The 27,718-nt window shown below is 40.1% G+C and overlaps 1 protein-coding gene across 1 annotated transcript in view; it reads left to right on the top strand.

Moving 5' to 3' along the window:
* Window positions 1–771: 771 nt before the first annotated feature.
* SYNJ2BP (synaptojanin 2 binding protein) overlaps window positions 772–27,718 on the top strand; it is an 86,454-nt gene continuing 59,507 nt past the window's right edge. Inside the window, exon 1 of the mRNA XM_049897959.1 lies at window positions 772–951. Coding sequence (XP_049753916.1) covers window positions 888–951 — 64 coding nt within the window. The 5' untranslated portion in view covers window positions 772–887. The remainder of the gene's footprint in view (window positions 952–27,718) is intronic.

Here is a 27,718-nt window from a genome sequence, read left to right as displayed (position 1 = left end):
TCCACACAGTCGAATGCCTTTGCAGGGTCGATAAAACACAGGTAAACATCTTTCTGGTATTCTCCGTTTTCTGCCAGGATCCATCTGAAATCAGCAATGATATCCCTGGTTCCATGACCTCTTCTGATGTGGCTTGAATTTCTGGCAGATCCCTGTTGATGAACTGCTGTAACCGCTTTTGAATGATCTTCAGCAAAACTTCACTTGTGTATGATATTGTTTTATTGTCATACAGATAGAGAAGTTTTATTTTTCCTTTGGATAAGGACAATTAACTAACACAAACGGCCACTCCAAGTGTGAACTACTAAAGAATGTATAACAACTGGTGCTGTCAGGTCCTCTTACATGAGAACACGCATGTAATGGATGGTATCTGCTTGGCTATGAAAAAGGGTGAGATTTCTTTCTGTCTTTGCAATCTCAATAGCAGGGCCTGTGATGCCCATTGCAGGCTGATTTAATGTTTACTGAACAATAAAGTTCTTTTTTTCCCCCTACATTTGAGGAGAGGACTTCCGGGGTATGCAGGAGATTTTATTTTTAATTTTTCCTCAACAATATCAATTTACTAATGCCTCCTACCTTTTTTTTTTTCCTACCTTTATTTAGTCTGCCTCCCCCACGCTTTCAACCAGTTAATTAGGATCGTAATGTGCTCTCCCCTCACCCCACATTTTGCTGCAAGGACCAGGTGAGAAAACGGAACATGTCGGCTGCGGGAACCACGACTCCCAGCATTCCTAGCGCTCCTAGCTCTCGCGGTATCCGCTTCCGATCTGGAGGCTGCTGAAACCGAAAGTGCTGGGCTAAGGAATTGAGATTGATTCACCTTCATCTGAGTAGTTTTAGCCCACCCAGGTGGGAAGCCTGGAGAGCACTAAAACATGAACGGAAGAGTGGATTATTTGGTCACTGAGGAAGAGATCAATCTTACCAGAGGACCCTCAGGTATGTGCTAAACGGCTCCTCCCTGGTAGTAGGGGACATGAAGGTGTGATTGCAGAGCAGACAGTTCTGTCAAGCCAGATTCACTTAGCCTCGGAGCAGGCAGGCCCCAACCTTGACTTTTCCTGCAACTCTTGCAGGCACGTAGGAGGAACGTATTGACACCCGTTGTTGGCCAGACACGGGACTGAGACATCCAGCTCATCTGTCAGAGGCATTATCATACCTATTTATAGTCAGGAAAAGTTTCTTTCTGCTAATAGTGGCAGAAAAACAGAGAAAAAAAGCACACCCCGTTTTTAGCCGACATACCGTGGACACCACGCCCCTTTCCAATCCAGCATCTACCCCTGTTTCTATGACCGACCGTTTAGTAAAACGGGGGAGCGTGATCGGTATGGACTTCGAATGCGTAGTCATTTTCCTGGTGTTAGGCTCCTTCCTTATTTTCTTTTCTGTGTAATTCATTTTGGGTGTTAACGAGTATGTTAAACAGGAAGAGACTCTAGAGATCTTCTATTACAGCATGTCCCAAATCTGATTCCGCTCAGAATTACCCGGAGTTTTTTGTTTTTGCCGTTTCGTTTTTTTTTTTTTTTAAAGTAAAAATGGTAACTCCTATGCCCAAGTTCTAGCGATTTGGATTCATTGCAGACTTTTTTTTTTTTTTTTTTTTTAAAAAGCCTCACATGATTCTGCTGCAGCCAGATCCTCCCTTAACTAAAATAAATGAATTTGTTGACTGACGTCTTCTTGATTTTTCCCAAGCATTTTCATGTCTTTGTCATGTAAGTTAATGAACTTAAGAGCCTAGGACAATAGAGCCACAAACCTAGGATTGAACTTAGATAAAGAAGAGTCATTTGAAGTTTACTTAGGTTTTTTTTTTTTTTTTTTTAGTTTGGTTCAGTTAATTAGGAAGGGTTTCAAGTTCCTGTTTATCACTTCCCAGCACTGGTTACTTGGCATATGGGTACTCCTAAGAAGCCTAAGAGTCTAATTCAGTTTTTCTTCACTGTGTCATCGTGAAGATATGCAAGTGAGAAATCAGTTAGCACTTCTAGAAACTCCCAGGTAATTTTGGTAGTCGCACAGTGATCTTTCTTTCTATAGAAGAAATATGAAAAGCTTCTACTTCCAAATAGGCATTTCTGTTTGTAGGCAGCATTGTCACTCTTTGTACAGCTTCCTACGCAGGGACCTGATGGTTTAATCAGGTAACTGCAAGAGCGTGTATACCTTTGCCCTTTTGTTCCTGTGTTCGGTTAGGGGCAAGAGTTTGGGGTAGTTGCAGGATTTGGGTTCATATTTTGGGGGCATAAGAACCTATTCTGTTTGCCTCAAAGGAAATAATGAAATCTTGGGAAAATAATGACATTGAAGAGAGTGTCTGGGAGGCAAAAAGGAGCTTCGCATGTAGCTTGGCATCTCTCCTATGCCTGCTTCCTAAACTATGAAAGGAGAGACTTGGGCTAGATGACTTCTGAGGTCTCTTCTACCTCCAAGAGTTCGTAATTCTTTGGCCCATTCCACGTGCTGTTTTACGATACCTATCATTTTGGGCTAACTGTGGTTGATCTGAAGAATCCTGAAAGGCAACGGTTGTAATCTCAAATACATTCAGGGGTTGAACAGTTTACCTATTACCTTTTTTAGAACACTGTCTTATCTCCAGCTTGTTTATAGCCTCTGAGGTCCTTGGTCAAGGACTTACCAAAGGTTTAAAGCTAGTAAGTTTCAAGAGCCAGGATTTTTGTGTGTGTGTGTGTGTTTTAGATGAAAGTTTACAGCACAAATTAGTTTTTCATTCAAAAATTTTATGCACAAATTGTTTTGTGACTTTAGTTGCAGTCCCTGCAGTGTGTCAGCACTCTCCCTCTTTCCCTTTCCACACTGGGGTCTCAGAGTCCATTCATCCAGTTTTCTTGTCCCGTCCTGCCTTCTTGTCTTTGCTTTTGGGCAGGTGCTGCCATTTGGTCTTATATACTTGATTGAGCTAGGAAGCACCTTCCTCACATTTGTTATTGTTTGTTTTATAGGCCTGTCTAATCTTTGGCTGAAAGGTGGACTTCGGGAGTCGCTTCAGTTCTGAGTTAGCAGGGTGTCCAGGGGCCGTAGTCTGAGGGGTTCTTCCAGTCACCGTCAGACCAGTAAGTCTGGTCTTTTTTGTGAATTTGAATTTTGTTCTACATTTTTTCATCCTCTGCCTGGGACCCTCTATAGTGATCCCTGTCAGAGTGATCGGTGGTGGTCTAGTTCTTCTAGGCTTAGTCTGATGGAGACTGTGGTTCATGTGGTCAGTTAGTCCTTTGTACCAATATTTTCCTTGTGTATTTGGCTTTCTTCATTTTTTTTTTTTTGCTCCGGATGGAATGGGACCAATAGATGTATCTTAGATGGCTGCTTGCAAGCTTTCAGGACCCTAGATGCTACTCACCAAACTACAATGTAGAACATTTTATTTATGACCTATGTTATACCGGTTGACCTAGATGTCCCCCAAGACCATGGTCCCCAGTCCTCAGCCTCAGTAACTCAGTCCCTTAAGGTTTTTGGATGTGTCTGTGAAACTTCTATGACTTGACCTCGGTCAAGTTGTGCTGACTTCGCCTATATTGTACGTTGTCTTTCCCTTCACCAAAGTTAACACTTGTCTACTATCTAGTTAGTGATATCTCCTCCCTACCCTTCCCTCCCTGGTAACCATCAAAGATTGTTTCCATGGGTAAACCTTTTCTTGAGTTTTTATAATACAATACTTGTCATTTTGTGACTGACTTATTTCACTCAGCATAATGCCCTCCAGATTCATCCATGTTGTGAGCTGCTTCACAGGTTCATCACTGTTCTTTATGGTTGCATAGTATTTCATTATGTGTATGTACCATAATTTGTTTATCCATTCATCTGTTGATAGCCACTTAGGTTGTTTCTATCTTTTCGCTATTGTGAATAATACTGCAATGAACATGAGTGTGCGTATGTTTATTCACGTGACAAAGAGCCAGGATTTTAACCCAAGTCTTTTGATTCTACTGTAGCATAAACTGTCTGCCAGTATAGTAGCTGTGCCTAAGGAGTTAGCAGCCAACCTTTCTTTTGTTACATCACGCTTTCTTCTCAGAAGGATTTGAGACAACTTAAGGGACTTTTTAACACAATCCACAGTAGAAAGTTTTTAGTTTGCTGTTGTTAGAGTTGAGGGCATATCAAAGTGAGAACATTAAAACAGAAAACCCTATTAAGTCCATGCACTTGAGCCACTTTGGGGTTAACTGTAACTGAGAGTATTGCTAACAGTTTTCTGATCTGTTCCTTCCCTCATGTGTACAAGAGATCTGAAACAAAAGTGCTATATCCTTGCCCCATTTTCTGTTGATTACACAGAGTCTGGCCTTCATGGAATTTGAAGTCTAGTAGAGACATGACATTAACATGAAAAAAGTTAAATCTCATTGCAAAGGTGCGTATAGTTAAGGACTCTGACGGGCATGTATGTAGTAGGAGGGGAAAAGGAAGTGTGGAAGGGAGGAGGAAGCATGTTAATCTCACCCTGTACTGTGAAAGTTCAAAGAATGGAGCTGTTGCTATGGGCCAAAGTGGTCAGTTACAAGAAGGTGGACCTTAAGTTGGCTTTACAGAATGGACAGGCTTTAGGGTAATGCCAGGAACAGGGTTAGGTATGCCTGAGCAGTAATAGAGAAAAGAAAATAAACAAAGGATATTCTGAGGTTAGTGAGTAAACCAGTCTAGATGGAAGGAAGGGTTCATTTAGGAGAGTATAGAGAGATGAAGTTGTTGAGGTAGGTAGTGATGAGATTATGGAGGATCCTCAACACTAGCGTGGAAACTTAACCTTTCTCTGAGGTTCCCTCTTGATTCCCTCCCCTCCCTATTCATTGGTTAAGATTCAGTTCAAGAGTCATCCAGGAAACCTCTGTACCCAGGCTGGGGACCCCCTTTTATCAATATCACATCACCATTTATTGAGTGACAACCATGTATTGCCATGCTTAGTACTTTGTCTTATCTAACCAAAAAAACCAAACCTGTTGCTGTCAAGTCGATTTCAACTCATAGCGACCCTATAAGACAGAGTAGAACTGCCCCTTAGGGTTTCCAGATAGCGGTTGGTAGATTCAAACTGCCGACCTTGGTTAGCAGCTGAGCTCTTAACCACTACGCCACCAGGGCCCTTTGTGTTATCTAGTCCTGACAAAAAAACAGATAAAACAGTTACTGATCCCATTTTACAAATGAGGAAATTTTTACTCTTTTAAATCATACAACTCTGTGATTTGCAGAGTTAGGAAATGCATCCAAATTTGTGTGACTTAAAAAATCCAAACTCTGAGCCACTCTCAGGTAATGTGTTTTTCTCCTTATACTCCCATACAACTCTGCATATCCCTATCTTAGTGCTTATTTTTATGTTTGCTTGCTTACTTATGTCTCTTTCTCTTCACTCTTCTAATTCAAAGGATCATCCCTTGTTTTCCTAACCCCTTGCAGAATACATGACACGATGTGGTCAATACATGGTGAAATGACTGGGGAAACTGTTGAATGATATAATATTAAATAAAAGAGAACCAGTAAGATGATCTATTTCAGCTTTCAGAATAAAAAAGCTTCTCCACTAAGGATAATTTAAGAGAGAGAGAATGCATGGGGACATACCGTGTTATGATGGATTAGAAACTGACTAAGAGACCAAAAACAAAGAGAAGGAGTAGATGGAAAACTCCATGCAGACAGAAGAGTATATGGCACAAGGCTCTAAAAGTTACTTCAAGAATCAGTCTTATTAAAAAAGAAGAATACTTAAAGGAATAACTATAAAGTGAAACATCTAGGAATTACTTTGGTGAAGTAAAAAGGCAAGCTGGTAGAAGCTCAGCTATAGAAACATTTTGTGAAATCATGCGACTAGGGAGAAAGGTAGTAAATTAATTGAAGAAAAAAATCCAAACTCTACTTATTCAGATGGTAAAATCAGAATTGTGGTTTCGGGAGAATCGGAAATTAAGGGAAACTGTTATAAAAAAATTCATTTACTGTTTTTTTTTTTTTATGTGCCTACACAATGATTTAAAAGAAAAAAAAAAAGAATAATAAAAGATCTCTTTCTAAGAATTTTGCAGTTCAATCAGGTAGGTAATTATGATAGGTTTATGCTAAGGACCCTCAAAGGTAGAATAATCAAAGAGCTAGCTATGGCCTATTTCTTGTAAATCTAGACTCAGTAACCTATTACTGACAAAACCAATCCAAACCTATTGCTGTCAGGTCGATTCTGACCCGTGGCAACCCCCTATGTTACAGAATAGAACTGTTAAGTGGGGTTTTCTTGGCTGTAATCTTAACGGAAGCTATCGCCAGACCTTTTGGTACTGCTGGGTGGGTTCAAACCACCAGCCTTCAGGCTGTACCGCCTAGGCACCTGTTATTGACAGAAGACCCAAGAAAATATCAAATGTCTTTAGGAAGCATTTTGAAAGCAAATTGGATAATATCATTTTCCCCTGGTACAGAACCATAGTATATTCATGCCTACTACAGTGTACAGTTTACCATATGTCAATCAAGAAGCAGCAGAGTAAGAGAAAGTTGAAAAAAAGGCAGTTGCAAGTGTCAGGGCAACGGAGAGGCTATGAACTGTAATACGAGGTAACAAATAACAGGAGACATATTTTATCCTGGGATCAGAGAGTTTTTCCAGAGAATATAATAGTTTTCATTGGAAGATGCCTAATCATTTAGCCTCCTGATTTGCGTATTTGAATCATTGATTCGTTCTTTCAGTCCACACATATTTACTGAGCAACTGTTGTTGGACAAGCTTCTATGCTAGGCTCTATGAGTACCTCAGAGAATTGGATTTTAAAATAGCTTGAATGAGCAGCAGAGTATAGCGGCTAATGCCTGCACAGTGGCAAAATGCCTGAGTTCAAATCCGAACTCTGCCGCTTACTAGCTGTGGGACCTTGGACAAATAACCCCAGTTTCCTCAGCTCTAAAATGAGAGTAATAATAAGAGAGTAATAAGAAAACCTACTCAAAGGGCAGTTGAGGGAATTAAAGGAGGAGTGTCCAAAGATGGTTATTGGGAATCTGAGTTTGAACTCCATCTTCTCAGTCAGCATTTTCCATTTGTTTGTTTGTTTTTTACTTTCAACTCTTGTTCATAGCAACATTTACTCTTGATAGATGCATAGAATTTTTAAAGATCATTTTATCATATTTGCATAGGAAACAGTAGAAAAAGTACTGTGTAAGAAGGGGGCACTGTGACCAAAATTTTTGCCTTATTATCACCAGATAATTGGTGCTTTGAGTAATTTTAAACTGTCTCTTATTATTGACTAATGAATAAAACCAAAAACAAAAACCCAGACTGGTTGCCATCAAATCTGTTTCAACTCATAACGACCCTATAGGAGTAAATAGGAGTCAATAATGGATGCTTTTCCAAGGAGCGCCTGGTGGATTACTGGGTTAATAGATGCTTGGACTGTTTGCATTTTTGTACCTGAGAATTATCTGACTTATTTTTTGATCAAGTTTATTAAGGTATGATTAAAAAATAAATCAGGTAATTCTCAGGTACAAAAATGCAAACAGTCCAATCATCTATTATTGACTCCTATTTACTCCTATAGGGTCATTACGAGTTGGAATAGACTTGATGGCAACCAGTTTGGGTTTTTGTTTTTATTTGTTAGTCAATTTTAATCAAATTCATTAAGGTATGGAGAAACCCTGGTGGCGTAGTGGTTAAGTGCTACGGCTGCTAACCAAGAGGTCAGCAGTTCGAATCCACCAGGCGCTCCTTGGAAACTCTATGGGGCAGTTCTTCTCTGTCCTATAGGGTTGCTTTGAGTTGGAATCGACTTGACGGCAGTGGGTTTGGTTTTGGTTTTTGGTATTAAGGTATGATTTATATTAAATAAAATATACCCGTTTTAAGTGCATGGTTTTAAGAATTTTGACAAATGTACAGACATGTGTAACCATGACCCCAGGCAAGATGTAGAATATTTCCATTACATGAGAAAATTCTCTTTGTACCTCTGCTGTTTCCCTATCCCAATCTCCGAGCAATCACTGATCTCACTTCTATCCGCATAGATTTGTTTTGTCTGTTTTAGAACTTGATATAAATGGAATCATATAGTGTATATTCAGGCTTCTTTCACACATCCATAGTATTTCATCATATGACTGTATGAGAATTTGATTATCTAACGACAACACTCACCAATTAATGGACATTTCCGTTGTTTCTAATGTTGACTAGTATGAATAAAGCTGCTGAGTATTCATATACAAGTATTTGTAAAGACATATGTTTTAATTTGTCTTGGTTAAATACCTAATAACTAGGAGTGGAATTGGTAGGTTTTATTAAAAAAAAAAATTTTTTTTTTTTAATATATAGTATATGTATATTTAGCTTTAAAAGAAACTGCCAGACTGTTTTCTGAAGTATTTGTACCATTTTACATTCCCGCCAGCAATGTATGACTGTTCAGTTGTCTCATATCCTTACCAACATTTGATATTGTCATTCTTTTTCATTTCAGCCATCCTAGGCATTGTGAAATGGAACTGTGGTTTTTAATTTGCTTTTTCTTGTAACAAATGATGAAGAACATCTTGTTATATGTTTACTGGCAGTCTTAGTTTCCTAGTGCTGCTGCAACAGAAATACCCCAAGTGGGTAGCTTTAAAGGACAAAAATTCATTTCCCCATAGTTTTGGAGCTAAAAGTCCAAATGAGGGTTTCAGCCCTGTCAATTCCTTTCGTGTTGTAGCCCTGGACCTTCCTTGGATCTTGGCGATTCTTACATGGCATCTGTCTTCCCTGGTATGTGCTCGTCTCTGTGTCTCATTTCCTGTTTTTATAACTCAGAAGTGATTAGGTTTCGAACACATCTTACACTGGTATGGCCTTATTAACATAATATTAGATTGCATTAGGGGACTGCATCCACAGATATAGGGGTTAGAATTCTAAAACAAATGGAATTTGTCTAAACCAATGGAATTTGGTATCAAGAAGTGGGGCACTGCTCTAACAAATACCTAAAATGTGGACAGGGCTTTGGAATTTTGTAATGGGTAGAAGCTGAAAGAATTTTGATGTGTTTAATAGTAAGACCCTACATAGCCTTGAAAAGACTGTTGGTAGAATTATGGATATTAAGGAAATTCAGATGAGGGCTCAAAAAGAATTGAGAGTGGAGGCGGGCCAAGATGGTGAAACAGTCAGACGCTTCCTGTGGTCCCTCTTACAACAAAGACCCAAAAAAACAAGTGAGTCATTTACATATGACAATCTAGGAGCCCTGAACATCAAAGTTGAGAAGCCAGACTCAGTGGCAGGGGGAGGGAGAGACAATTCAGAAGCAGCGAAGAAGTGCCAGACTTGAGCTAGCCAGCACTCTGCAGGCTGGAACAGCTTGCACATGCGGGCTGGGTCAAGCAGTAGTGCTTGGGACACGTTTTACCATTTCAGGAGAGACCAGGCAGTGGAGAGACTACACAAGCCTCCAGAGCCAAAGGGAAGCAGCACTGGATCTGTAAAAGTTAAGTGCAAGCATCTGACCTACCACATGGGATCAAAATAGCCCCTCTCCCTCTGGGACTTTTGTAGCGAAGTGCCCCTTTCTCCTCACTCACCCCCCGCCCCTGCTCCATATTCAAAAATTGTCACACACCCTAAGCCAGAAATAGGAGCTGTCACACCCAAACCAGTCTGGAGGCATTAGGAAAAAAACAAACAAAAAACCCCCGCCAACTCCCTTAAGCCAGGTACACAGGACTAACGGCACTCAAACCAGTTTCACGGCTTTAAAAAATTCGCCACATCACCTCAGCCAGGACCTCAGGGCAGGTGCTGCCACTTTGCCTAGGCACAGGCATAAGGGGTCCATGGGCTTCGAATGCCCTTCACCCCTGCCTAGACCTGTGTGGGCCAATTCAACAGCGTAGGCCCTCAGTAGCATAGGACAACAGGGTATATACCTGGAGCCTATTTTCAACTGCAACAGCTAAGGGGGAGTGGCAGGTTCATTTGACACCACCCTGCCCCTTAATCAGGGTCCTCATACACCCACATCAGGGGCCTGAGGACTGGTGGATTCACCCATTCCACCTAGCCACCCACAACAGGGGTGCAAGAATAAGCCATGCTTCCCAGTCCTTACAGTCATCAGCATTGGGTGCCCAAAGGCTGGCCATAGAATCCACTCACTTATGTGCTCTAGGGCACAGGGAGATATCTTCCACCTAGGCACTCAGGTAGCCATCAGCCCCCTACCTTGCTCAACACATAGCCCCCTACTGCAACCAGATACCTGTGCCTGCTCCAATCACCCCTATGTAACCCTGCTTGTCTAGGACCGTAGGCGAGAGCCTGTACCACACACTCCGTGACCTGGACACCTGAGCTGAATCCACACAAGAGAAGTAAACAGACTCCTGGACTCACACATCTAGTAGCAGAATTAATCACCTGGTGACAGGATGTGAGAGCTTCAAACACACCGATAACTAAAGTAGCTCACAAGCCCAGACTATTTGGGTGTATCAAAACAAAACAAAACAAAAAGCTAGGACACAGTAAGCAAACATACAACAAATATAAAAACATATTGATAGCTTGGAGACAACAGTCATTATCAAATCACATAAACAAGCAGATCAGGATGGCTCCAGCAAGCGACCAAAACAAAGAGCCAGGAAATCTTCTAGAGGAAGAGAAGATCTTGGAATTACCTGAGGTGGAATTCAAAAGAGTAATACAAAAAGCTCTTCAAGAGATCAGGAAGGAGATCAGGCAAATACTAAGTCAAGGAACACACAAGTAAAGCAGTAGAGGAATTCAGAAAAGCTATATGAGATCAGAACAACAAATTTAATGGGCTGTTAGAATCCAGAGGGAGACAGTAAATAGAAATCCAAAAGATAAACAACTTTTCAGAACTGGACAACTGAATAGAAAGTCACAGGAGCAGAATTGAGGCAATGGAGGCCAGAATTAGTGAGATTAAAGATAAAGCACTAGACAGCAAGTTATTTGAGGGAAAATCAGATATAAGAATTAAAAAAAAAGAAGAAACTGTAAGAATTAAGTGGGTCTGTATCAAGAGAAATAACCTACAAGAGATTGCAGTACCAGAACAGGGGTGGAGGGGGAGATAATAGAAAATACAGAGTGAATTGTTGAAGATTTGCTGGCAGAAAACTTCCCTGATACTGTGAAAGATGATATCTGTCCAAGAAGCTCATTGAACCCCACACAGGGTAGATCACAAAAGAAAATCACCAAAACGTAATCAAACTTGCCAAAACCAAAGATAAAGAGAGAATTTTAAGAGCAGCTAGGGATAAACAAAAGTCACCTACAAAGGAGAGTCAATAAGACTAAGCTCTGACTACTCAGCAGAAACCATGCAGGCAAGAAGGCAATGGGATGACATATATAAAGCCTTGAAGGAAAAAAATTGCCAGCCAAGAATTATATATCCAGAAAAACTATTTCTCACATATGAAGACAAAATTAGGGCATTTCCAGGTAAGCAGAAGTTCAGGGAATTTTAAAAACCAAAATTACAGGAAATATTAAAGGGAGTCCTTCAGCTAGAGAACCAGCAATATCCCATAACAACCCAATGCTAGAGCACAAGACAGCACAATCAGATATCAACACAGATAGGGAAGTCACAAAAATAAGTCAAAGCTAAAACGCTGAAAATAGGGAAACAGAGACATCAGTATATAAATGATGAGAACATTAAAACAAAAAGGAGGGACTAAGTAGTGTAGCTGTAGAATTTTCGTATGGAGAGGAAGTTAAGGTGATATCAAGAAATAAAAGATCAGTTTAAACTTAGAAAAAAAGAGGCAAATTTTAAGATAACCACAAAGGAAACTAACAAATCTACCAATCAAAATAAAAAGAGAAGAAAAACGTAAAGACTCAACAAATACAAAAGAACAATGATGGAAAAGATGAAAAGAAAATATATAAAGAAAAACAACTCACACAGAAAATTCAGTGGAACAGTCAACACCACACACACACAAAAAAAACATGAAAATGGCAGCAGTAAACTCATACCTATCAATAACACTGAATATAAATGAACTAAATGCACCAATAAAGAGAGAGTGGCAGAATGGATTAAAAAAAACACAATCTGTATGCTGTCTGCAAGAGACACACCATAGACTCAGAGACACTAGCTAAAACTCAAAGGATGGAAAAAAATATATCAAGCAAACAACAACCAAAAAAGAGTTGGAGTGGCAATGTTAATCTCTGACAAAACAGACTTTAAGGCAAAATCCACCACAAAGAACAAGGACGCTATGTAATGAATAAAATGTCAGTACACCAGGAGGACATAACTATAATAAATATATATGCACCCAATGACAGGGCTCCAAAATACGTAAAACATAGTCTAACAGCGTTGAATAGAGAATTACACAGCTCCAAAGTAATAGTTGGAGACTTTAATCACCACTTCCATTGAAGGACAGAACATCTAGAAAGAAGCTCAGTAAAGACATGGAAGATCTAAATGCCACACCAACCAACTTGACTTTATAGACATATACAGAACTCCACCCAACAGCAGCCAAGTAAACTTTCTTTTCCAGTGCTCATGGAACATTCTCCAGAACAGACCACATATTAGGCCACAAAGCAAGCCTTAACAGAATCCAAAACATTGAAATATTACTAAGCCTTTTTCTGACCATAAAGCCATAAAAGTAGAAATCAATAACAGAAAAAGCAAGGAAAAACAAAAATCAAATACATGGAAACTGAACAACACCTTGCTCAAAAACTGATGGGGTATAGACAAAATCAAGGATGGAATAAAGAAATTCATGGAATCAAATGAGAATGAAAACACATCTTAACAGAACCTTTGGGACACAGCAAAAGCAGCGCACAGTGGTCAATTTATAGCAATAAATGCACATATCCAAAAAGAAGAAGGGGCAAAACTCAAAACGTTAGCCCTGTGTCTTTGGCTGGCTTCTCTAGAGAAGCAAAACCAGTAAAGTGTGTAAATATATATAAATGAAGTTATACCAAGGAAATGAGTCATACAACTATAGAGTTTGGAATGTCCCAAGTCCATGGGTCAGGATAGAGGCTTCTCCTGATTCATGTAGCCAAAGGGCCGATGAACTGAAGATTGGCAGGTCAGAGAGCAGGGCTGTTGCTCAGGGGCTGTGAAGGTTGATGAATCCCATGATCAGCAGGCAAAACTGCAGGTAAGCTACTAGCTCAAGTCACAAGAACTGGAGGTCAGATGAACAGGAGCCAGCTGCAGAATTAAGAACCAGCAAAAGCCCACAAACCTTGCAAAATATCCACTTATATTCAATGCAGGCCACACGATCAAGGAAACTCCCTTTCAACTGATTGGCTACTCACAGCAGATGCCATCATGGAGATGATCACATAATATCAGATCTCATCATGGAAGTGTTCACAACATCATACAACTATCAAGCCACTGAGAATCATCTCCCAGCCAAGTTGACACACAACCTTTACTACCAGATCCTACGACTCAGACAGAAAGGGAGAAGCAAAAGAAGCCCTCAGGCACTGGAAGAAAGGAAATGATAAAACATTAGAGCAGAAATAAATGAAATAGAGAACAGAAAACAACTGAGTCAACAAGACCAAAAGCTGGTTCTTTGAAAAGATCAACAAAATCAAGAAATCACTGGCCAGTGCGACAAAAGAAGAACAGGAGAGGAAGCAAATAACTGAAATAAGAAACGAGATGGGCGATACCACAACACACCCAACTGAAATGAAAAGGGTCATAACAGAATACTATGAAAATTGTACTCCCAACAAATTTGAAAAACTAGAGGAGATGGACACATTTCTGGAAACACACTACCCACGTAACCTAACACAAACTGGGGTAGAAAAACTACATAAACCTATAACAAAAGAAGAGATTGAAGAGGTAAAAAAAAAAAAAAAACTCCCAACAACAAAACTCTAGTCCAGCAGCTTCACTAGAGAATTCTACCAAACTTTCAGAGAAGAGTTAATACCACAACTACTAAAGGTATTTCCAAGCATAGAGAAAGATGGAATACTCCCAAACTCATTCTAAGAAGCCAGCATAACTCTTGATACCAAAGCCAAGTAAAAGCACCACAAAAAAAGAAAATTACAGACCCATATCCCTCATGAACCAAAAAACCAAAACCAAACCCACTGCCTTCGAGTTGATTCCGACTCATAGCGACCCCATTAGACAGAGTAGAACTGCCCCATAGAGTTTCCAAGGAGCATCTGGCGGATTTGAACTGCCGACTTCTTGGTTAGCAGCCCTAGCACTTAAACACTATGCCACCAGGGTTTTCCCCCCATGAACGTAGATGCAAAAATCCTCAACAGAATTCTAGCCAATAGAATTCCACAATATATCAAGAAAAAAAAAATTGTCATGGCCAACTGGGACTCATACCAGGTATGCAGGAATGGTTCAAGATTAGAAAAACAATCAATGTAATCTGTCACATAAGTAAAAGATTAGAACCACATCTTTCCCCCAAGTGTCTGTCAGCTTGTCGTACCATGGGGGCTTGCGTGTTGCTGTGATGCTGGAAGCTATGTCACTGGTATTCAGATACCAGCAGGGTCACCCATGGAGGACAGGTTTCAGCTGAGCTTCCAGACTAAGACAGACTAGGAAGAAAGACCCAGCAGTCTACTTCTGAAAAGCATTAGCCAGTGAAAACCTTATAAATACCAGCAGAACATTGTCCGATATAGTGCTGGAAGATGAGTCCCCCAGGTTGGAAAGCCCTCAAAAGATGATTGGGAAAAGCTGCCTCCTCACAGTAGAGTCAACCTTAATGACGTGGATGGAGTAAAGCTTTCAGGACCTTCATTCGCTGATGTGGCATGACTCCAAGTGAGAAGAAACAGCTGCAAACATCCATTAATAATCGGAACCTGGAATGTACGAGGTATGAATCTAGGAAACTTGGAAATCGTCAGAAATGAAATGGAATGCATAAACATCGATATCGTAGGCATTAGTGAGCTGAAATGGACTAGTATTGGCTATTTTGAATCAGAAAATCATATAGTCTACCATGCTGGGAATGACAACTTTAAGAGAAATGGTGTTGCATTCATCGTCAAAAAGAACATTTCAAAATCTATCCTGAAGTACAATGCTGTCAGTGATAGGATAATATCCATATACCTACAACGAAGACCAGTTAATACGATTATTATTCAAATTTATGCACCAACCACTAGGGCCAAAGATGAAGAAATAGAAGGTTTTTATCAGCTGCTGCAGTCTGAAATTGATCGAACATGCAGTCAAGATGCATTGGTAATTACTGGCAATTGGAATGCAAAAGTTGGAAACAAAGAAGAAGGACCAGTGGTTGGAAAATATGGCCTTGGTGATAGAAACAATGCCGGAGATTGAATGATAGAATTTTGCAAGACCAACGACTTCTTCATTGCAAATACCTTCTTTCACCAACATAACTGGCCACTGTACACGTGGACCTCGCCAGATGGAACACACAGGAATCATATTGACTATATCTGTGGAAAGAGATGATGGAAAGGCTCAATATCATCAGTCAGAACAAGGCCAGGGGCTGACTGTGGAACCGACCATCAATTGCTCACATACAAGTTCAAGCTGAAACTGAAGAAAATCAGAGCAAGTCCACGAGAGCCAAAGTATGACCTTGAGTACATCCCACCTGAATTTAGAGACCATCTGAAGAATAGATTTGACACATTGAACACTAGTGACTGAAGACCAGACGAGTTGTGGAATGACATCAAGGACGTCATCCATGAAGAAAGGAAGAAGTCACTGAAAAGACAGGTAAGAAAGAAAAGACCAAGATGGATGTCAGAGGAGACTCTGAAACTTGCTCTCGAGTGTTGAGCAGCTAAAGCAAAGGGAAGAATTGATGAAGTAAAAGAACTGAAGAGAAGATTTCAAAGGGCGTCTCGAGAAGATAAAGTAAAGCATTATAATGACATGTGCAAAGAGCTGGAGATGGAGAACCAAAAGGGAAGAACACGCTCAGCGTTTCTGAAGCTGAAAGAAGAGAAGAAAAAATTCAAGCCTCGAGTTGCAATAGTGAAGGATTCTGTGGGGAAAATATTAAATGACGCAGGATGCATCAAAAGAAGATGGAAGGAATACACAGAGTCATTATACGAAAAAGAATTAGTCAATGTTCAAACATTTGAAGAGGTGGCATATGATCAGGAACCGATGGTACTGAAGGAAGAAGTCCAAGCTGCTCTGCAGGCATTGGTGAAAAACAAGGCTCCAGGAATTGATGGAATATCAATTGAGATGTTTCAACAAACGGATGCAGTGCTGAAGGTGCTTACTCATCTATGCCAAGAAATATGGAAGACAGCTTCCTGGCCAACTGACTGGAAGAGACCCATATTTATGCCTATTCCCAAGAAAGGTGATCCAACCTAATGTGGAAATTATAGAACAATATCACATGCAAGCAAAATTTTGCTGAAGATCATTCAAAAACGGCTGCAGTAGTATATTGACAGGGAATTTCCAGAAATTCAGGCTGGTTTCAGAAGAGGACGTGGAACTAGGGATGTCATTGCTGATGTCAGATGGATCGTGGCTGAAAGCAAAGAATGCCAGAAGGATGTTTACCTGTGTTTTATTGACTATGCAAACGCATTCGACTGTGTGGGTCATAACAAATTATGGGTAACATTGCGAAGGATGGGAATTCCAGAACACTTAATTGTGCTCATGAGGAACCCTTACATAGATCAAGAGGCAGTTGTTCAGACAGAACAAGGGGATACTGATTGGTTTAAAGTCAGGAAAGGTGTGCGTCAGGGTTGTATTCTTTCGCCGTACCTATTCAATCTGTATGCTGAGCAAATAATAGGAGAAGCTGGACTGTATGAAGAAGAATGGAGCATCAGGATTGGAGGAAGACTCATTAACAACCTGTTAATGAGTTATGCCGATGACACAACCTTTCTTGCTGAAAGTGAGGAGGACTTGAAGCACTTACTAATGAAGATCAAAGGGCACAGCCTTCAGTATGGATTGCACCTCAACATAAAGAAAACAAAAATTCTCACAACTGGACCAATGAGGAACATCATGATAAAGGGAGAAAAGATTGAAGTTGTCAAGGATTTCATTTTACTTGGATCCACAAATCAACAGCCATGGAAGCAGCAGTCAAGAAATCAAAAGGCGCGTTGCACTGGGTAAATCTGCTGCAAAGGACCTCTTTAATGTGTTAAAGAGCAAAGATGTCACCTTAAAGACTAGGGTGCGCTTATCCCAAGCCATGATATTTTCAGTTGCATCATATGCATGTGAAAGCTGGACAATGAATAAGGAAGACCGAAGAAGAATTGACACCTTTGAATTGTGGTGTTGACAAGGAATATTGAATATACTGGGGACTGCCAAAAGAACAAACAAATCTGTCTTAGAGGAAGTACAGCCAGAATGCTCCTTAGAAGCAAGGATGGTGAGACTGCGTCTTACATACTTTGGACATGTTGTCAGGAGGGGTCAGTCCCTGGAGGAGGACATCATGCTTGGCAGAGTACAGGGTCAGTAGAAAAGAGGACTACCCTCAACGAGGTGGATTGACAAAGTGGCTGCAACAATGAGCTCAAGCATAACAACGATTGTAAGGATGGCACAGGACCAGGCAATGTTTCGTTCTGTTGTGCATAGGGTCACTATAAGCCGGAACTGACTCAACAGCACCTAACAACAACAACAAGAACCACATGATCTTATCAATCAGTACAGCAAAGGCATTTGACAGAGTCTGACACTCATTCGTTATAAAAACCCTCAGCAAAATAGGAATAGAAAGGAAATTTCTCAACATAGTAAAGGACATTTATACAAAGCCAAAAGCCAACGTCATCCTAAATGACGAGAGTCTGAAAGCATTCCCCTTGAGAACAGGAAACTGACAAGAATGCCCTTTATTACCACTGTTATTCAACATTGTGCTAGAGGTCCTAGCCAGAGCAATAAGGCATGACAAAGAAAGGGCATCCGAATTGGTAAGGAAGAAGTAAAATTATCTCTATTAGCAGATGATATGATCTTATACACAGAAAACCCCAAAGAATGCCCAAGAAAACTACTGGGACTAATAGGTTTCATCAAAGCATCAGGATACAAGATCAAAAAAAAAAAAAAAATCAGATTTTTCTACATCAACAAAGAGAACTTCAAAAAGGAAATCACCAAATCAATACCATTTACAGTAGCCGCTGTCGTGGATTGAATTGTGTCCCCCAAAAATATGTGTATCAGTTTTGCTGGGTCATGATTCCCAGTATTGTGTGGTTGTCCTCCATTTTGTGATTGATATAATTTTTCTATGTGTTATAAATCCTAATCTCTGTGGTTAATGAGGCAAGATTATGTTATAGAGGATTAGGGTGGGATGTAACATCCTTGCTCAGGTCACAACCCTGACCCAATATAAAGGGAGTTTCCCTGGGGTATAGCCTGTCCCACTTTTTATCTTACAAGAGATGAAAGGGAAGCGAGCAGAGAGGGGTGACCTCATACCACCAAGAAAGCAGTGCTAGGAGCAGAGTGCGTCCTTTGGACCCGGGGTTCCTACTCACAGAACCTCCTAGTCCAGGGGAAGATTGATGACAAGGACCTTCCTCCGTAGCCAACAGAGAAAGCCTTCCCATGAAGCTGACACCCTGAATTTGGACTTTTAGCCTCCTAGACTGTGAGAGAATAAACTTCTGTTTCTTGAAGGCATCCACTTGTGGTATATCTGTTGTAGCAACTCTAGATGACTAAGACAGAATTTGGTACTGAGATAGTAGGGTGCTGCTGTAACAGATACATAAAATTTGGAAGCGGTTTTGAAAGTGTGAATGGATAGAGGACTGGCAACAGCAGAGAACCAGCAATGGCAGAGAACTAGTAGCAGCAGAACCAGGAGACCAGTGCCAGACAGCACTGGAGCCAACTCCCGAAGTGAGAGAGCTGAGTGCCTTTGCGCAGGAGGCTTCCTGGCAGAGTTAGGTGACTCCGGGCACTTAGTGGCAGAGCTAGGCTTGCCAACCCACAGAGCGAGAGAGCTGAACGCCTTCTGGCGGAAGTTTACTGACATAGTGGGGTGCCTCTAGGCACCTATCAGTGGAGCTACAGAGCTTTGAAACATTTATTCCAGCAGGGCAGATGCGGGCATTAGGTCCAAGGGCCAAGAGGCCAAGTATCCAGGAAGCAGAAGCTGAAGAGACAACACAGGAAGTTGAGCTGCTTCAGTCTCAAAAGGCATGGCCATGACCTCTGGGGTTTCTAAGTGTGGAGTCTCCATTCAGATGGACTAGGAGAACGGCGCACCTAAAGCCAAGGGAGCAGAGTTGCTGTGCCAGTGGGCCTGGAAGGTGGAGATGAAGCCCAGAGATGAGGGGCCTCCATTCGGAATATGGAGAGTGTGGCCAATATCTAAAACCTGGAGGGCAAGACCACTGTGTAAGTGGTCTCAGAGAACAGATGCTTATTTTCAAGCCTTGAGGTCTAATGTAATATGTTCTCCTAACTAGCTTGGTGCCTGTTACGCCTTCTGTCTCTCCAGTTTCTCCCATTTGTGATGGAAATGTCTACTTCGTGGCTGTTCTGCCATTGTATTTTGGAAGCTGATAACTTGTATTCTTAGTTTCACAAATGAAGAAGAATTTTTTGAATTTTGGACTTGGAGTTGATTTAAGACTTTTGCTATGATATGATGGGGTAAATGTGTTTTACATGTGGCAAAAACATGAATTTTTGGAGGCCAAGCAGTGGAATGTCATGGATTGAATTGTGTCCCCCAGAAATATGTGCGTCCATTTGGTTGGGCCATGATTCCTAGTATTGCATGGTTGTGCTCCATTTAGTGACTGTTATATTTTTTCTACATGTTGTAAATCCTAATCTCTGCCTGTGGTTAATGAGGCAAGATTAGATTATGTTAAAGAGGATTAGGGTGGGATGTGACACCCTTGCTCAGGTCACATCCCTGATCCAATATAAAGGGAGTTTCCTTGGGGTGTGGCCTGCACCACCTTTTATCTTACAAGAGATGAAAGGGAAGCAAGCAGAGAGGGGTGACCTCATACCACCAGGAAAGCAGTGTCAGGAGCAGAGCCCGTCCTTTGAACCTGGAGTTCCTGCTTATAGAAGCTCCTAATCCAAGGGAAGATTGATGACAAGGACCCTCCTCCAGAGCCGACAGAGAAAGCCTTCCCCTGGAGCTGACGCCCTGAATTTAGACTTCTAGCCTACTGGACTGTGAGAGAATAAACTTCTGTTTGTTGAAGCCATCCACTTGTGGTATTTCTGTTACAGCAGCACTAGATGACTAAGGCGGCCCCCAAGAACATAAAATACTTAGGAATAAACCTAACCAGAGACGTAAAAGATCTATACAAAGAAAACTACAAGATACTGCTGGAAGAAACCAAAAGAGACCAACTTAAGTGGAAAAACATACCGTCCTCATGGATGGGAACACTCAACATTGTGAAATTGTCAATTCTACCCAAAACGATCTACAAATACAATGCAATCCCGATCCGAATTCCATTGGCATTTTTTAATAAGACAGAGAAACAAATCATCATCTTCATATGGAAAGGGAAGAGGCTCTGGGTAAGGGAAGCATTCCTGAAGAAGAAGAACAGAGTGGGAGGTCTCACACTACCTGATTTTAGAACCTATTACACTGCCACGGTAGTCAAAATAGTCTGTTACTGGTACAGTAACAGATACATAAAGCAGTGAAACAGAATTGAGAACCCAGACCTAAATTCATCCACCAATGAGCAGCTGATATTTGACAAAGGCCCAAAGTCCATTAAATGGGGAACAGGCAGTCTCTAAATTTAACAGTGGTGCTGGCATAACTGAGTATCCATCTGCAAAAAAATGGAATGACCCATATGTCACACCATGTACAAAAACTAACTCAAAATTGATCAAAGACCTAAATATAATTTCTAAAACAATAAAGATCATGGAAGAAAAAACAGGGACAATGCTAGAAGCCCTAATACATGGCATAAACAGAATATGAACCATAACTAACAATGCACAAATACCAGAAGAGAAACTAGGTAACTGGGAGCTCCTAAAAATTCAAACACTTATTTATGCTCATCCAAGGACTTCACCAAAAGAGTAATAAGAAAACCTATAGACTGGGGAAAAAAAATTTTGGTTATGACATATCCAAAAAATAAGGATCTAATCTCCGAACTCTACAAGATACTGTAAAGCCGTGACAACAGAAAGACAACCCAATTAAAAAATGGGCAAAGGATATGAACAGACACTTCACTAAAGACAACATTCAGGTGACTAACAGATACATGAGGAAATGCCCATGATCATTAGGTGTTAGAGAAATGCAGATCAAAACTACAATGAGATACCACCTCATTCCACAAAAGCTAGCATTAACTCAAAAAACACAAAATAATAAATATTGGAAAGTTTGTGAAGAGACTGGAATACTTATGCACCGCTGGTGGGGATGTAAAATGTTACAACCACTTTGGAAATCCATTTGGTGATTCCTTAAAAAGCTGGAAACAGAAGTCCCATATGATCCAACAATCTCACTCCTTGCAGTATATTCTAGAGGAATAAGAGTCATCACACGAGTGGATATATGCATGCGCATGTTTGTTACAGAACTGTTCATAATAGCAAAAAGATGGAAACATCCTAGGTGCCCATCAATAGATGAATAAATAAATTATGGTATTACATAATATACATAATTAGTGGAATAATATGCAATGATAAAGGACAATGATAAATCCGTGAAACATCTCACAGAATGGATGAATCTGGAGGGCATTATGCTTAGTGAAATTAGTCATTTGCAAAAGGACAAATATTGTATGAGACTACTGTTATAAGAACTCAAGAAAAGGTTTAAACACAGAAGAAAGCATTATTTTGATGGTTACCAGGGTGGGAAGAGGGAGAAGGGAAGTGACTAACTAGATCATAGACAATAATCATCTTATTTGAAGGGAAGGAAAACACACAATACAGGGGAAGTCAGCACAACAGGCCTAAAGCAAAAGCTAAGAAGTTTCTTGAACACAACCAAACACTTTGAGGGACAGAGTAGCGGGGCTGGGGTCTGGGGACCATGGTTTCGGGGGATATCTAGGTCTACTGGCATAACAAACTTTATTAAGAAAATGTTCTGCATACCCCTTTGGTGAGTAGCATCTGGGGTTTTAAAAGCTTGCAAGCAGCCATCTAAGATGCATCAATTGTTCCCAACCCCCTTGGAGCAAAGGAGAATGAAGAACACCAAAGACACAAGGAAAATATTCCTAAGAGACAAAAGGTCCACATAAACCAGAGACTCCATCAACCTGAGACCAGAACTAGATGGTGCCCAGCTACCATCAGTGACTACCCTGACAGGGAACACAACCGAGAGTACCTGATGGAGCAGGAGAAAAGTGCGGAGCAGAACTCAAAATCATGTCAAAAGATCTGACTTAATGGTCTGACTGAGACTGGAGGAACTCCTGAAGCCATGGCCCCCAGGCACTCTGTTAACCCAGAACTAAAACCATTCCTGACGCCCGTTCTTCAGACAAATATTAGACTGGACTATAAAGCATTAAAGAATACAAGATCAAAAGGGCGGCTCCTGTCCAGAGCCAGGATGAGAAGGCGGTAATGGACAGGAACTGATTGAATGGATACAAGAAACTTGGGGTGGAAAGGGGGAGTGTGCTGTCACGTTATAGGAGTTGCAACTAATGTCACATAACGATATGTATATAAATTTTTGCGTGAGAACATGAGCTCTAAACTTTCACCTCAAGCACAGCTTAAAAAAAAAATGAATTGAGAACTATGGGGAAAGCTATTGTCATGAACAGAATGTTGCTAGAAATGTGAATGTTGAATGTACTTCTGGTGAGTCTTTAAAAGGAAACAATGAACATGTTATTGGACAACAGAAGAAAGGCAGCCAGTCCTTTTTATAAGGTAGCAAAAAGCTTGTCTGAGTTATGTTCTAATGTTTTGTTGAAGGTAGAGCTTCTATATGATGAACTTGGATATTTGGTGGAGGAGGTTTCTAAGCAAGACCTTAAAGGGGTAATGTGATTTCTCCTTGCTGTTTACAGTAAAGTGTGGGAGGAAAGAGGTTGAGAAGCAAATGAAATGAAACCAGAACTTAGAGATTTGGAAAATTCTGTTGTACAGGCTATGAAAGCATGTCCTAGGATTTTCACAAGGCTATGGCTACACAATCTTTTTATAAAGAGATTAGGCCTGTAACCTATAGATCTAATCACCAACCTAAGCAGAATTCCTGTCAGCTTTGTCTGAAGGGGACAGAGATATGAGGAAATGAAGGAAAGCTGTCAGACTCCCAAACTTGAGGGTGGAGGACGGCCATTCCAGTGGGCCAGTAGAATTGGGCCTCCTCTCAAAGTTGAGGGAATGGGGCTGCTGTGTCAGTGGGCCAGGAGAATGGATCCACCCAGGGCTGATGAACTGGAATCACCACCCAAGTGGGCCAGGAGAATGGGACTACCCATATCCTAGGAGCAGGACTGCTGTGTCCGTCGGCCTGGAAGGCAAGGCTGAGGCTCAGAAGCTAGGGGCCTCAGCCCAGAACCAGAGAAGTTTAGCCAGCACCCTGAGTTGGGAGGGTGGGGCCATTTGCCAGATGGTCCTGGAGAACAGAGGATTATTTTCAAGCCTTGAGATCTAATGAAATTTGTTCTCCTGAGTTTTGTATTGCTTGGTTCCTGTGATCCCTTCTTCCCCTCCAATTTCTCCCATTTGGAATAGGAATGTTTATCTTATGCCTATTTCACCATTGTACTTAGGAAGCATATAAATTGTATTCTAGGTTTTATTGGTCCACACACAAAAAGGAGTTTTTCTCCAGGATAGAACACACCCAGAGTCTCACTCATACTTGATTTAGATGATTCAGAATATGAGATTTTGGACTTGGAGTTGATACTGCAATGGGATAAGACTTCTGGGATGATGAGATAGGGTGAATGTGTTTCGTACATGAGAAGAACATGTATTTTGGGAGGTAAAAAGGTGGAATCTATGGATTGAATTCTGTACTTCCAAAATATATGTTGGAATCTTAACCCCTATATTTGTGAATGTCATGTCATGTCACATCATATCATGTATGTTATGTCATCACCTCCTATAGTGAAATCTAATGTTATATTGATGAGGCCATACCCATATAGGGTGTGTCTTAAACCTAATCACTTTTGAGTTATAAAAAGAGCAGATTAGATACAAAGAGGAGCATATACTGGGGAAGACAAATGCCATGTGAGGATCACCAAGAACCTGGGGCTACTGACAAGGAAGGAATTGTCTAGGCTGAGACACTGATTTGGACTTTTAGCCTCCAGAACTGTGAGGAAATAAATTTGTATTCTTTACAGCTACCGACTTGTGGTATTTCTGTTACGCAACACTAGGAAACTAAGACACTGGTCATGGATGTATCTTCTGAAGTGTCTGTTTAAGTTATTTGACCGTTTTTGGTTTTTATTATTATTATTGTCATGGGCTGAATTGTGTCTATCAAAAATATGTGTATCAGTTTGGCTAGACCTTGATTCCCAGTATTGTGTGATTGTCCACCATTTTGTCATCTGATGTGATTTTCCCATGTGTTGTAAATCCTATCTCTGTGACGTTAATGAGGCAGGATTAGAAGTAGTTATTAATGAGGCAGGACTCAATCTACAAGATCAGATTGTATCTTAAGCCAATCTCTTTTGAGATATAAAAGAGAGAGGTGAGCAAAGAGGCATTGGGGGACCTCATACCACCAAGACACGAGAGCCAGGAGAATAGTATGTCCTTTGGACCTGGGATCCCTGCACTGAGAAGCTTCTCGACTGGGGAAGATTGATGACAAGGACCTTCCCCCAGAGCCGAGAGAGAGAGATTTTGAAAGCATTTCCCTGGAGCGGGCACAATGATTCGGACTTCTAGCCTCCAAACTGTGAGAGAACAAATTTCTCTTTGTTAAAACCATCCACTTGTGGTGTTTCTGTTACAGCAGCACTAGATAACTAAGACAGATGGTAAGAGTTTTTTATGTATTGTGGACACAAGTCCTTTCTCGTGTATATGTTTTGCAAATATTTTTCCTGGTCTGTGGCTTCTTATCCTCCCCAACCCTCTTTTTTTAGGTAGGGCTGTCTTTTGAAAAGCAGAAGGTTTTAATTTTGTTGAAGACCAGGTTATCAACTTATTGTCTTGTATGGTTGGTGCTATTTATGTTATGTTTAAGGAATCTTAACAACCCCAAGGTAGAGAAGTTTTGTTTTTTTTTCAATGTTGTCTAAAAAATTTTTTTTATAGTTTTAGCTTTTATATTTAGTTCTGTGACCCATTTCTGGTTAATTTTGTATATGGTTTGAATTAGGCACTGACATTCATTTTTATCTATATTCCATCAAGATATCCAGTCATCCCAGTACTATTTGTTAAAAACAATATTCTTTCCCTGTTGAAATATGTTGGTGTCTTTATAAAAAATTGGTTGACTGTGGATTTGTGCAGTTTTGTCCTCTATTCAGTTCCACTGGCCTATCTCTCTTTTTTCATGGAAATACCACACTATATTGGTAACTGTAGCTTTGTAGTAAATCTTGAAATAAAGTAGCATGAGTCCTCCAATCTTACCCTTTTTAAAAAATATTTTGACTACTCTAGAACAGAATGGTAAGAATATAAATTTTAATGTAAATTTTAGAATCAGCTTGTCAATTTTTACAAATAGACTACTGGAATTTTGATTGGGCTTTCATTCACACTGTACACATCAATTTGAAAAATTTGAAGATCTTAAAAATACTAAATCTTCCAGTCCATGAACATGGTATATTTCTCCACTTATTTAATGTTTGATAATTTCTCTCAGCAACTGTATTTAGTTTTCAATAGAGATCTTTAACATTGTTCAGTAAAGTTATTCCTAAGTATTTTCTGTTCATTGACTTAAATGGTATTATTTTCAAATTTCATTTTCCATTTGATTTTTGTACAAGTGCCTTGTATCCTGAAACCTTGGTAAATTCAGTTATTAATTTTAGTAGTTGGTGTATTTTATTTTTAACTTCATTCACTTGTCTATAGAAAGTCATGTTATCTGTGAAAAGTTTTATTTCTTTCTAACAGTTGTCTTTTACTTCCTTTTCTTGCCTTTTTGCACTGACTAGGATCACCAGTACAATGCTGAATACTAGTGATCAAAGTGGACATTATTGCCTCGTACCTAGTTTCAAGGGTGTTAGTTGTAGGCTGTTTGTAGTTGCTTTTTATCACACTAATAGAGTTCCCTTATATATTTAGTTTGCTGAGAGTTTTTATCATGAATAGGTGTTGAATTTTGCCACCTGCTCTTTCAGCATATATTGACATACTCATATGATTTTTTTCCACTTATTTTATTAATTGGTGAATTAGTTCATTTGATTAAAAACAGAACAAAACAATCAGTTGCCATTGAGTCAACTCCGACCCATGATGACCTCATGTGCGTCAAGGTAGAACTGTGCTCCATAGGGTTTTCGATGGCTGATTCTTTGAAAGTAGACCATCAGGACTTTCTTCCAAGATGCCTCTCTGTGGACTCAAACCTATAACTTTTCAGTTAGCAGCCAAGCATGTTAACCATGTGCATCACTCAGGGACCTCTCATTTGATTTACCAGTGTTTAAACAACTGCATCCCTGGGATAAACCCCATCTTCATAACATGTTATCCTTTTTATGTATTGCTGGATTCGATTAGTTAATAATTTCTTGATAATTTTGACTCTGTTCATGAGAGGTTTTGGTCTATAATTTTGTTTTCCTGTAGTTTATTTTTTATATATTGGTATCAAAATTATCCTGTCTTCATAAAATGGGTTGAGAAATATTTTATGAAATTATTGTGCTCCATTGTAAAATTTTTTGTATAACATTGTTATTATTTCTTCCTTAAGTGTTTGCTACAATACACCAATTAAGTTATCTAAGTCTGGAATTGTCTCTGTGAGAAGGTTTTTGATTATGAATTTAATATCTTTAATATACTTGATGGATTTTTTTTTAATGGAGATAATTAGATATTCTATTTCTTCTTGAATCAGCTTTGATAATTTGTGATTTTTGGAAGGAATTTATCCATTTTATCTAAAACATCAAATTTATTGTTCATTAATATCCCATATCCTGTTAATGTATATAGAGCCTGTAGTGATAGTCACCTTTTTAATTCCCGATATTGGTAGTTTGTGAATTCCATTTTTTTTTGGTTAGTCTTGCCACTGGTTCATCAACTTTGTTAATCCTCTCAAAGAAACAACTTTTTTTTTTTTAATTTTTCTTTTATCTTCCCTGTGTCCACTCTTAGCTGCAAAGGAGGCTGGAAAAGGAAGTTTCTGGCAAAGAGGCAAGGGTCTAGACTGACAGTGATTCACTCTCTTGGGTAGGCACATTGCTAAATGAAACCAAACCTGAGTTCTGTTTGCCAGGAATATGGAATTGGCAGTGGCATTGGACCCTGGGCAACTTCTTTTGCCCTCCCAGCCTCAGAGAGGACCCCCAGAGGCCACTTCGTCAGGAGCCTGGAAAGGAACTCCTGGCTTGTCTTTGGGCTGAGAATAA

This window comes from Elephas maximus, chromosome 10, assembly GCF_024166365.1.
Source record: "Elephas maximus indicus isolate mEleMax1 chromosome 10, mEleMax1 primary haplotype, whole genome shotgun sequence".
NCBI classification, from domain to species: Eukaryota; Metazoa; Chordata; class Mammalia; order Proboscidea; family Elephantidae; genus Elephas; species Elephas maximus.
The sequence above is the reverse complement of the archived record's forward strand: the minus strand, read 5'-3'. Positions and strand labels throughout refer to the sequence as shown.